Source organism: Quercus suber, unplaced genomic scaffold (assembly GCF_002906115.3).
Source record: "Quercus suber isolate HL8 unplaced genomic scaffold, Cork oak 2.0 scaffold_15, whole genome shotgun sequence".
Lineage (NCBI taxonomy): Eukaryota > Viridiplantae > Streptophyta > Magnoliopsida > Fagales > Fagaceae > Quercus > Quercus suber.
In genome coordinates, this window is record NW_027069480.1 from 2,338,382 (window position 1) to 2,351,250 (window position 12,869).

At 38.3% G+C, this 12,869-nt stretch overlaps 2 protein-coding genes and 1 long non-coding RNA gene across 8 annotated transcripts; 2 read left to right on the top strand and 1 right to left on the bottom strand.

Annotated features, from left to right (window-relative positions):
• Positions 1-255: 255 nt before the first annotated feature.
• Positions 256-2,444, top strand: LOC112002140 (uncharacterized). 6 transcript variants are annotated; one of them, XR_010632351.1, is made up of 4 exons: positions 256-619; positions 766-840; positions 953-1,065; positions 1,994-2,444. It is a non-coding gene; the product is annotated as an uncharacterized LOC112002140 (long non-coding RNA). The 6 variants fall into 6 exon arrangements; XR_010632355.1 differs by having other exon boundaries at positions 774-840; XR_010632353.1 differs by having other exon boundaries at positions 256-536.
• A 4,175-nt stretch (positions 2,445-6,619) lies between these two features.
• LOC136071115 (uncharacterized) lies at positions 6,620-7,267 on the top strand. The gene is made up of 2 exons (XM_065782020.1): positions 6,620-6,679; positions 6,785-7,267. The coding sequence occupies exons 1-2, from the start codon at positions 6,632-6,634 to the stop codon at positions 7,226-7,228; spliced, it is 492 nt and encodes a 163-aa protein (XP_065638092.1). The 5' UTR covers positions 6,620-6,631; the 3' UTR covers positions 7,229-7,267.
• A 3,654-nt stretch (positions 7,268-10,921) lies between these two features.
• On the bottom strand, positions 10,922-11,758 carry LOC136071295 (uncharacterized). The gene has a single exon (XM_065782383.1). It carries the CDS (start codon positions 11,756-11,758, stop codon positions 10,922-10,924), a length of 837 nt encoding a protein of 278 aa, XP_065638455.1.
• Between the last annotated feature and the right edge of the window lie 1,111 nt (positions 11,759-12,869).

Below are 12,869 nucleotides of genomic sequence, written 5' to 3' on the forward strand. Positions count from 1 at the left end.
TGAGGTGGGGGATTGAATCAAAATTTCTTACTCTAATACAATATTAAATTAGCAATTCTCCCAAAAGTTTAAGCTTATAGGAGATAATGAATAAATTCATTTAACCTAATCTATATATATATATATATATATAACCGAAGCTTTTCAAGCTCCCACAATTTTCCACATCAGCATTAATTAATTAAATATTTTAATTAATTAATATTATAATTACAAAATACAGTAATATCATTCTTCCCCCACTAAATACCCCCGACACTTCTCTAAAAACCAAAAAAAAACTCTCTCTCATTTGTCACGCTAAACTCTCCTTCCCCCTGACTTAAAACTCACCCTCAAAACCCAAAACTTGCTTCCTCCCACCGCTGTCGCCATCGCCCTCGCCACCACGGATTACCGCCACCGCATCGATTTCTCTCTGCATCTCCATCGTCTGTTTTCTAATATTTGCGTTCATAGTTTTTTTTTTTTTCCTGGGGTTTTGATTTGGAAAACCGGTTTTGCTATTGATTCACCACCAATCTCCTCTTTCACGGGTAACTTCTTTTCTCTTTTTTTCTCTCTTTGGAGCACTGGGCATTGAGGTTTTTCTCTATCACTCTTTGGGTTTTCAGTTTTGGTAGGTATTTAGATTCCAATTGGTTCTTAATTTTTCCACTCCTACTTAGAATTTTGATTTTAGGTTTTTGATTTTCTTGATTTTACCTAATCAGAGAATGTACAAAGCTAATAAGAATGATTTTAAATTTTCTCAATCTTTGCAAGTACCTCAGTGCTGGTGATTGTAAGGGAAAACTTCATATCTATTACCTACAAACTTCTGATTATTCATGCTTTCAGGTAATGCATTCACCTACATGCAGTTTTGAAATATTCCTTTCAGGTTATGCTTTCTGACAAGCGTTTAGGTCCTATGCATCTTAGAATATTAAAATTTTGGAAATTTTGGCAGGGTGCTCATGACTCAAGTAAAAAGGAGGCTAATTCTAAAGAAGCCGCAGATAGCCAGTCCTTCCTTGCATTAAGGGGCCGCGATTGAATGATCCATCTTTATGATGTCAGTAGGTTTGCTACTTTCCTCTGTTTTTTATTTTTATTTTGTTAATCTCTACCCACTCACTGGGGTTTCTATACTGCTGTTTATCTCTGTGAGTTGTGGACTTCTTTCATTGTAATTTTGGATGGTTCTTTCTTCATTTTGAATGAAATTTCCTAAATTTGCTGGAATCCTAGATGGGTATTGCTTAATGAAAAGTTATCTCTCTCATATATGTGACTACAACTTTTTTTTAAAATCTAAGTTTTATATCAAGGTTCGCAATCTGACACTGACCCAAAAAACAAATAAAATAAATATGACACTAGGCTTACTTTGTCTTGAAGATTTTTTGTTTTTCTTTTCTTTTCTTTTCTTTTCTTTTCTTTTTTCATATAGCAGGTAATTTTTTGTGTGTTTTAAAGACATTTTAATGGGTAATATAATATTTTTGTCTTGGTTTGTGTCAAATTGTAATTTATAGGTCTTAATTTTATGTTTTCAGTTAGGCTATACTGTTGCTTTGCAGATAGCTTTTGTTTCCAGCATATATTTTTTGAAATTCATACATATATTTTTAGGACATGAACTTTCTACTAAGAAGACATATGCTAGGTACATGGAACTTTTCTTCCTTCTAATTTCAATTGGTTATTTGTTCTTGTGCTCCTTATTTTGAATTATGGCAGGGCAATTGATGTTTGTCTGGATTTTTGCTGCCTAAAATGTTACTTTTATGTGGATGAAATATCTTAAAGTGCATATGCCAAAATTGCACCATATTTGTTACAAATAAAAAGATATATGTTGCAACTAACAATGGCAAAATTGCTAATTGATGTATTAAAATATTAAATTTTGGTTCAAAGGTTGATATAAACCTAATTTTTAACATCTATTACAGTTTTAAGTGAATACATGTAAATTTGTTCAAATGTTAATTTTTATGCCTTACAGGGCTTTGAGGAGTACTTAAATTTGATTCTGGATGATGCTGGAAAAGTCAACATCAAGAGGAAGAGAAAAAAACTTTACGTGGGTTCTTTTTCTCATTTTCCTTTACTTTTAATCTCCCAAATTTGCATACTCTAAATGTGGTACATCTATTTTGTTATGGGTCAATTATATAAAAAAAAAAAATGTAAAGGGTAGATTCTTTTGAAGGGATGTGATTCTTTTGAAGGGATGTAACACAACAACCACCTCTCTCTCTCTCTCAATAGTGGAAAGTGATGATTTCAGCAATTGTTTAAATTGGCATTATGTTTCCTTTTCAATCCCATTGAGGTCTAGCATCTTTGTTTATTGGCAATGTTAGAATTTAGATACATCTTGGATAGCAAGAATGATTAATGTAATTATGAAGATATTTGATTGAATGAGTATGGAATTAACTATATTTGCTTAATTAATTGTATTGGAGTGTACTTATATCAGTTATATATTTTCTAAATATGATCTCAAGCTCTTGGTTATTACAATATCTCATTGTATGTAATAGATTTTATTACTTTGTAAGTGATAGATTTTATTGATTTGGTATATAATTTATACCATGATCTTGATTTTTTTTTTCTCTTCGTATTGGGGAAGTTATCAATAGCTTCCCATGCATCGCACGGGTTAGCGACTAGTAATTATTAATATTATTTCCATGAAAATTCTGCCTGTCATAGAGATAAAGCAATTAATTTGATTTTAATTTTTTTAGGAAAAAGCAGCATTGTATCTTTGATATAGATAAGTGAAATTCAACTACTTTTTTAAAAGAGGGGGAAAAGTTAAGGGATGTTCTAAGGGCACTAGTTTAGGAAATATGTTTAATTAGAAAATTTTTATGAGAAAAAAAAAGTAATTAATTTTTTTGATAGCTTTTTATTTTTCACAACAAATCATAGGTGGTAAGTTGTTATTTATTATAATTTGAACCCACAACTTAAATCACTTTTTGTTTATCTTTAACAGCTAATAGTAATCTACCATTTAAGACTTGTTGTAAAAATATTGTGAATATAATATTTCTCTTTTATATTTTTTATAAAAATTGTGTCAAAACTTTTTTAAAATGATTTATTACATGATATTAAAAAAAAATAATAATAAAAAAAGCAAAAGTACTATTAATATATCTTTCTATCATAGCATTTCTTATTGAGAATATGCCAACAGAGTTCAAACAAATCTTTGGGTGCGTATAAATTCCCGACATATCTACCGAGGGGAGGGAAACTATTTTATTTTTTCAAGGGAGTAAGAAATTAGCTTGTCTTAAATGAATTGATGTACAAATTTGTTACCACGTATTATTATTATTATTATTATTATTATTGTTGTTGTTGTTGTTGCTGTTGTTGTTGTTGTTGTCTTTCATATGCTTTTTAAAAATACGTTCTATTGTTCGACCCAAACTTGAATGCTACTATAGAGTACTTGACTTGGTTAATCCAATAAATTCAAACAACAAAATAACAAGTTGAACCTTCTAATTATCCTTTTCGATCATTGTGGTTTGAGTTGGAAGAATCAGCGCACAAAGTTTATTTCGGTGCAACATTAGTTATTCCATATATATATTGATGTTTACAAAGCTACGCATTCTTGGCTTGGAAGAATTCCAAACCACGGGCAACACAACATATGACCAGGGCGACACCAAAAAAAAATGTATGTATTTATTGACCCAAAAAAAAAAAAAAAAAAAAGTATCTTTGACTAGAAAAAGTAAACTTATATGCCTTTTCTTTTGTAGGAAAAGAAGTCTTCTAAACTAAAACAAGTATATTTATACTATATTATCGAAGAAAGAAAAGTATTTGTTTGATTATTTTGTTAGAACGGTTCTCTCTTTCTACATAGGAAGTAACTTTGTTGAAAATATCATATTAATTAGTTTTCCTTTTATTATCTTAAAATAGTTTTTAAACAAGCTTGTGTTCTTTTTCTTTTCTTTTCTTTTTTCTCTATCTCACTTCATTTTTTGCTTTCTATATTATTTAAACAAGGTCAAGTTCAAGTTACATTTGATGTAATTTTAAAAAATATTACACCACTTAATATTTTTTAATTAGATGCAACTTTTAACAAATTCATCATTGGATTATATTATTTTTGTGTATTCTTCGTGATTACAAAATTTCAAAGTGATCAAATAAAAGATCAATAGTCATGTCATCAATCAATTAATTTTTTAAAATTCGAGTTTTTGTAGCTTAAAATAATACATAAAAGATGAGTTTATGGATCGAATAGTAAATAATATTCGATTGGCATAAAAATTAGCATGCATGTTAATTAAGAACATATACAACATGTAATCTAATTGTGAGATTTTCAAAATATATATTTTGATGAGTCCTTGGAAATCAGTGGGCTGAAAGGTCTTCGGGTGTTGAAGATCTTGAAGGGTGAGTCCTGAAAAACCAAAGAAGATCAGAGAAGACCGGTGGAGGCCGGTCTTGAATCTTTCGATGGTAAAGTTAGTGGATTGAAGTAGAAAAAAAAGTACTTCAAAGACTTCACCAATCTTTTTTTCAGAATCCAAAAAGTGTCCATACCTCTGCGTAGAAGGGTCTTTATATAGTGTTAGCTTGACAGTTATTTCTCCTATCGTCGTAGAGTTTGGAGGATTCAAAGGTAACTTCCATAACTGTCATGGAAGGTACCCCATTGTGACTCTTGGCTTTTGGAAAAGTGTCATGACTCTTGGTGAACCTCGTCCGTCCATCACTAAGGACGGACGAGGTTTGCTGCTAGTACATCCCCCACTGGACGAGTGAATGAAGGACGAGTGGCAAAGGATGGTAAGAGAGGGACGAGCGTAAGAGCCACTCATTCTCCACTCTGTACGTTGTCATGGACGGCCTTATGGACGAGAAATCAGCTTGGCATTTTTCTTACACCATCAGTTGTCCCCTCGTCCATGGGTCATCTAAGAAAATATAGTAGTTTAATTCTCTGGACGGACGAGCTTCTTTCAACAATCAGAGATGCCACGTGTTACAATTTAAATGGTGGTTCATTTCGTCGATTCATTTTTTCGAGACGAAGACCACGTGTCATCATCTGGTTGGTTGTGTCGTTTCATGTGCTTAGGTCAACCATCTATAAATAGTGGAATGCCTCCACTACCCTCCACACTTCTGAGATTTTCCTTCCTTGACATTCATCGTCTAGAGCCTCGTCTAAGAGTTTTCTCGCGTCCATAGTTTCAGTTCATCTTAGAGCCAGGTACTCCCTCTCTCCTAGTCTTTTAGGTTTTCAAAATTTTCTTTTCAGAAAATGTTAGAAATAACCATCTCCTCGTCTAGCGATAGTACAAAAAAAGCTATAGATGAGTATTACAATGAGAGTAGTGATAACTCTAGTGATACCAGTAGTAGTAGTAGGGGAAACACCACTGACGAGGAGTATGTCTCAGGAGTCCCTGGGCTTCCCTTAGAAGAAGTACAGAAACAACTTAGAAAAACTTTAAGGTCCCAGGTAGGCACCTCGTCTTCCATCCCTCCGTCTAGTCCTTTGGACAAGACGAAGATAACAGTATATAGTTGTGCTATAGATATTTCCTCCAAGACGGACGAGGAAAGATTAAATAACCTTAGGGAATGGTACCAAATTCCAGACAAGTTTAATCCTAGATTACCCGTCCGTGGAGAGTGGTGTTGTAATCCCCATTTTGGGATAGGTGTATATGAAGCCTACCTTCTTGGAGGTCTTAGGTTTCCTTTAAATACTTTTATCAGAGAGCTATTAGTTAGGTTAGGTGTAGGAGTGTGTCAATTCAACCCAAATACATGGAGATTAATTATCTCTATGCAAATTTTGTGGAGGGAAGTGTTTGGAGGGGACCGTCCTATTACTGTGGACGAGTTCCTCTATTGCTATAAACCCTCAGAGATTTATCAATCTCCTGGCTTTTATCAATTCACAGCCAGAAGTAAAGACTGTAGATTAGTGAAATCCTTGGCCTCGTCTGACAGAAAATGGAAGACGGAGTTTTTTTTTCGTCTCTGGATTCTGGGCTGGAAATCCTGTAGACGTTGGCCGGGATACCTTTGGTCATTTTACCGGGAACCTAAGGAACCTTCGTCCTGAAGGTAAGTCCCTTAGCTTTCCCCCTCTTCTCTCTCTTTCCTTGTATTTATTATTATCATTTTCCTGTGTGTCAAAGTGAATTCTCTTCGTCTCTTTATAGGAATGGCAACCATGAGAGGCAATAAGGGAAAGGAGGTTAGTGCTGAGGGGACCCGTCCTGAGCTTAATCGTCAAGCTCGTCCTGTAGCTAGAGATAAGAGGAAGACCATATCCAAACACTTGGATTTGGAAAACCTCCCTAGCAGACGTGGCAAGAAGGTTAAGCATGGCTCTTCCCAAGTAGTCAAGCCTACTCCGTCGTCCCATCAGCCAGCCAAAGTCTATGATATTGACTCGTCTACTCCTGTTAAGTCCACCCCGTCCAAGACTCCACCGTCCAAAACTATGCCCACCTCATCTCAACCGTCCCAAAAGGCCCCTTCAAATATTATTGAAAACGAGGATCTGGCCTGAGAACGTTTCAAGAACACTGTCACAGACGAGGATATAAACGTCTGCTACGACATGTCCCTCAAGGACTTTGAACACTCTGGTGTCCATGACCTTTTCAAGGTAACATTTATCTTCGTCTTGACCAAATGTTCATTTCCCTTCTTTTCTTCTTTCTTCTTTTTTTTTTTTTTTTTTTAAACTTATATTTGTTATTGACTTTTATAGGGCATGTCCAAGTTTATAGCAGCGTCCAGACAGGCCACAGGGTTGGACAAGACAAGGATCTTGTTAGAGACGAGGATACAGGAGTTAAAGGAAGAAGCTAAACAATGGGCTGAGGTGGCTGCTAAGACGACGGTCGAGGTGAGGGATCTGAAAGCTTTGGTTGAGGATTTGAAGGCGAATGCTGCAGAAAAAGATGCTCGTCTTGAAGACTTGCAGAAAAAAAGCGACGAACATAGCATTCTCCTCTCCAAAGCTAAGGAAGATGCAGTGGCTGAATTCAAAGCATCTAAACAATATACTGATGCTTTGGATATCAACTATGTAGCAGGGTTTAAAGATTTTAGGAGGCACGCTGTTGAGAAGTTTCCTGATGTGGACTTCAGCTCCATCGTGCTCAATTTGAATGCTGCCACCACTAGCTCTCTCCTTCATCTCGACTCTTAGGACGCCAATATAAAGGACTATGTCACGACCCAACCTCAAGACGACCCCAACTTAGATGCCTCAGCTTAAAAATATCTTGATGACTTAGGTTTTTTTATTTTATTTTATTTATATATATATATATATATATATATGTAATTCAAGTACATTTAGCTCGTCCATGTTTAAGGACGAGTTTTGATAAAACAGTTGAGTTTGTAAGGGTGTTTAGGACATTTCTCGTCCGCCCTTGAAACAATTAAATGAATACCGTTTCTCTTATATATGCATGGACGAAAGTGTTTATTTTTATATACAGGGTTTCTTGTTTTGCTCGTCTACATTTCATATACATACTGAAACCATTTTTATTGGAATTCCACTTGAGTGTGATTTGTCCATGTGAAATGGTAAGTAAAAGCATTACTTGAAATGGCTAAGTAAAAGCATTACTCGTCCTCAGACTTGTCTGTGCATTTGTCTTTGCATTTTGCTTGTCTATGGACAGTTTTTTAACAGGTGATTTAAACAAGTTCAAAACGGCCATGCTTTTCCTCGTCTATGGTATAGTTAGGTATTATGTTTTACCTTGCCCATTTAATGGACGAGCATGCCTTCGGCTCGTTTGTAATTTGATCTTAGGCATGGGCTTCATCTCGTCCTTTGCTTTGGACGAGCATGCCTTGATTTTACTTTCTAGGAAATCTTGAGATTACATCTTCGCGTCCAGAGAATTTTCTCGTGTTGAGCTTTTTAGCTTTTTTCAAGTCAATATGAACAGAAAGTGGTACTAAAATTATGGATTCACACAACATTATGTACATTCCACAAATATTGTTCACAACATAGATATTATTCATAGATGAGGCATGTTCTTATGAGACTAATGCCTGCCTTTAAAGAAAAACAAACACAAGCCAAACCACAATTTTGTCCTTAACATAATAATAAGACAAATATGAATAAACAAGTCTTTTATGTAGATAGACAGCCTCCAGACTCGTCCAAAGTTATGTTCATCTAGGCTGGCATTTTACTGGTAGTACCTCCTCAGGTGCTCAACATTCCAAGGATGCTCCAACTTCCTCCCGTCTAAGGCCTCCAAGTAATAGGATCCTTGTCTCTTGTAGTTGACAACTCTGTAGGGGCCTTCCCAATTAGGTCCCAACTTCCCATGAACTGGGTTCTTTGTGGCTAAGGAGACCCTTTTTCAGGACGAGATCGCCTATGTCAAACCGCCTTGGCTTTACCATTGCATCATATTGCCTAGCCATAAGGTTTTTGTATCTTGTCATCCTCTGCTCAGCGTCCATCCTCACCTCGTCTATTAGATCGAGGTTCAAGCGGAGTTGCTCCTCATTATCTTTGTCCTGATAGGTTGCCATCCTATGATTGGCCATGTGCACTTCTGCAGGTATGACTGCTTCAGTCCCATAGGCTAGCTTGAAAGGAGTTTCTCCTATAGGAGTTCTCACTGTCGTCCTATATGCCCACAGAACACCTGGTACTTCGTCTGGCCATACTTCCTTTGCTCCTTCAAGCCGAGTCTTGATTATTTTTAACAAGGATCAGTTTACAACTTCAACTTGTCCATTTGCTTGTGGGTGGGCGAGTGAGGAGTAGTGATTCTGAATCCCAAAATGTATACAAAAATCTCTGAAAAGTGCATTGTCAAATTGTCGTCCGTTATCGAATACCAGCACCCTGGGCACGCCAAACCTGCACACAATGTTCTTCCACACAAAGTTCTTGACATTTTGTTGTGTGATATTAGCTAAAGGTTTTGCTTCCACCCACTTGGTGAAATAGTCGATACCAACCACAAGAAACTTCATTTGCCTTACACCTATTGGGAAAGGACTCAGGATGTCTAGTCCTCATTGCGCAAAGGGCCATGGGGCCGTCATTGGGGTTAGGTATTCTGACGGTTGTCTGGGGATGTTACTAAACCGTTGGCATTGATCGCAGACCTTGACATAGGCCTTAGCATCATCTTGCATGTTTGGCCAGTAATATCCTGCATGGACGACTTTGTGGATGAGTGATCTGGCTCCTAAGTGATTGCCACACGCTCCCTCATGAATTTCTCTAAGTATATAGTTCGCTTCATCCGGAGCCAGACACCGGAGATAAGGCTGGGAAAAGCCTCTTTTGTACAAAACCTCGTCCATAAGAACGTACCTGGCTGACCTTACCCTCAGCTTTTTTGCTTCGTCTTTTTCTTCTGGAAGTCGTCCCTCTTTCAAGCATGATACAATGGGAGCCATCCAATTTCCTTCGCTCTGCACCTGTTGCACTTCTGGGATGTCTATACTCGGCATGTACTGAATCTCATCAAACTTGTCAACGGCCTCACTCGCTGAAGCTTCTTTCGCTAAGGTATCTGCTTCCATGTTCTCCTCCCTTAGGATTTGAACGAAGTTTGTTTCCTCAAATTTTTTCATAAGTCACATAACCCTGCTAAGGTACTTCCTCATTTGTTCTTCCTTAGCCTTGTACACCCCATTCACCTGGCCCATGATTAACTGAGAATCTTCCAAGACGAGTATTGACTTAAGCTTCCACAGACTTGGCCAATTCCAGCCCTTTGAGAAGACCTTCATACTCAACTTCATTATTGGTTGCTTGGTACTGCAGGCGAACTTTGTATTTCAGTTTATCCCCTTCTGGAGATTGCAAAACCACACCTATTCCTCCGGCGTGCTACGTAGACGATCCATCTACATGGACGATCCATTTCTGGTTGCCTTCCATTTTACTTACATCATCATAACTTAGGGTGAACTCTGCAATGAAGTCTGCCAGTGCTTGAGCTTTTATAGAATGTCTGGGTTGGTACTTTATGTCGAATTCACTAAGCTCGACAGCCCATTGAATCAATCGTCCTGCAGCCTCCAATTTGGTCATTGCTTTTTTGAGTGGGTGGTCCGTCATGACGTTGATGATATGAGCCTGGAAGTAATGCCTTAGTTTTCTGGAGGCTGTTATTAGTGCGAAAGCCAACTTCTCCATTAGGGGATATCGTTCTTCCGCTCCCCTCAGTGCTTTGCTCGTATAATACACTGGTTTTTGTACTTTCCCTTCCTCTCTTATCAATGCCGAACTCACGGCATGCGGGGTTACTGCCAGGTATAAAAACAGCTCTTCTCCTGCCACGGACGGACTCAGTAACGGAGCCGTAACGAGGTACATTTTCAAGTCTTGGAAGGCTCTCTGGCACTCGTCTGTCCACTCAAATACTTTCTTTAGAACCTTGAAAAATGTTAAGCACTTGTCAGTAGCTTTAAAAACAAACCTGTTAAGGGCAGCAACTCGTCCGATAAGAGACTGGACTTCTTTGATATTTGTGGAGGCTTCATATCTAGAATTGCTTTTATTTTTTCTGGGTTTGCCTCAATCCCTCTGTGTGAAACCATAAAACCAAGGAATTTTCCCGATGACACTCCAAAAGCACATTTGCTAGGGTTCAATTTCATGTGATACTACCTTAGTGTGTCAAATGTCTCCTGTAGGTCATCTAGATGCCTTCCCTCGTCCTGAGTTTTCACTAGCATGTCATCCACATAAACTTTGACATTCCGCCCGATCTGTGGACGAAACGTATGGTTAACTAGTCGTTGGTATGTCGCTCTAGCATTTTTCAAACCGAAGGGCATTACTTTATAACAGAATAATCCCTGACTAGTGATGAAGGATGTCTTCTCTTGGTCAGCCTCATTCATCCTTATTTGGTTGTATCCTGAAAAAAGCATTCGTAAAGCTGAGTAATCTATGGCCTGCAGTAGAATCCACCAGTTGGTTAATGCGCGGCAATGGATAACTATCCTTAGGGCAGGCTTTATTAAGATCAGTAAAATCTACACACATCCTCCATTTGCCATTCGCCTTTTTGACCATTACCACATTGGCCAACCAATCTGGATAGTATACTTCCCTTATAAATTTTGCCGTTATCAACTTTTGAACCTCATCTCTAATAGCATCATCTCTCTCCGAGGCAAACACCCTTTTCTTTTGTCGCACTGGCTTTGAGGAAGGACATACATTTAGACAGTGGGTGATGACGCTAGGATCTAAACCTGGCATATCCTCATGAGTCCAAGCACATACATCAGTGTTTTTCCTCAAAAATTGAACAAGGTCCTCCTTAATTTTTCCTTCTAGATCCGCCCCAATTCTGGTGCACCTCTCCGGGTTTGTCTCATCTAAAGAAACATCTTCTAACACTTCAGCAGGTTCTGCTACGACTCTCTTTTCTTCAATACTCATGGCCTGGAATTGTTCGTCCATGGCCAACATTGCCAAATAACACTCTCTTGCTGCTAGTTGGTCTTCATGCACTTGTCCTACTCCTTGCTCTGTTGAAAACTTAACCGACAGGTGATAAGCGGATGTTACAGCTTTCCAACTATTCAAAGTCGGCCTTCCAATTAGAGCATTGTAGGAAGATGAACAATCTACCACAAGGAAGTTCACCTCCTTAGTAACTTGCTGCGGGTATGCCCCCACTGTCACTGGTAATGAAACACTACCCACAGGTTGTACCTTCATTCCACCAAAACCTACTAGGGGGAGCTCGCTTATCGGAGCCGATCTCGTCCTAACCTCATCTGCTGAAAAGCTGGATAATACAAAATATCAGTCGAGCTTTCGTTATCTATCAACACTCTTCTAGTCTTGTAGTCAGCAATAAGGAGGGTGAGGACAATAGCATCATCATGAGAGTGATGAATTCTCTCTACATCCTCGTCCGTGAAGGTGATCGCTTGCTCGTCCGTAGTCTTCTCGCTCGGTGACCATCCAGAGAGTTGAACATTCTGCACTGCTTTCAAGTATGCTTTCTTTGATTTGGACGATTGTCCTGTAGAATTTCCCCCTAGGATGATCCTTATTTCTTCGAGCGGTGGTCGTGATGATTCCTCTACCTTCCTTTTCAATTTCTCGTCCTTGTGGTCTCGTCCAAGGAAATTTCTCAGCTCCCTTGCCTGATAAGATTCTCAATCTGCTGCTTCAAATCAAAGCATTCGTCCATATCATGCCCATGATCTCTATGGAAGTGACAATATTTATTCTTGTTGCGCTTGTTGGGATCTCCCTTCATCTTCTCTGGCCACTTCAAAGAAAGCTCGTCCTTGATTTGCATAAGGACTTGCTCAAGTGGCACGTTCAAAGGGGTGTACTGTTGATTCCGCGTTGAAGGACCTGCTTTCTTCTCTCAATCCTTCTTATCTTCCGTTCGCCCCTTCTTAGGACGAGGTCCTTGTTCCGACTGACGCATTGGGTTGGCTTCGACTTTCTCAACTCTCTTCCTCTTCTTAGCTATGATAGCATCCTCCGCATTCATAAAGTTCTTGGCTGAATGAACCAGTTCGGCTATGGTTTGAGGCGCCTGTTCATATAACTTGTGGATAAACAAATCAGAATGAACTCCATTATAAAATGCCGCCAAAAGGAGCTTATCATCCACCTCGTCCACCGCCAAGGCATCCCTGTTGAACCACGTGATGAAGGACCGCAAACTCTCATTCTCCCTTTGCTCTATGGTTAGCAAGCTAGACGAAGAACATTTATGCCTCTGCCCTCCAATAAAATTGTTAACGAACAACTTGTTTAACTCTTCGAAGGATGTCACTGTGTTAGGAGGTATTTTGCTGAACCACAC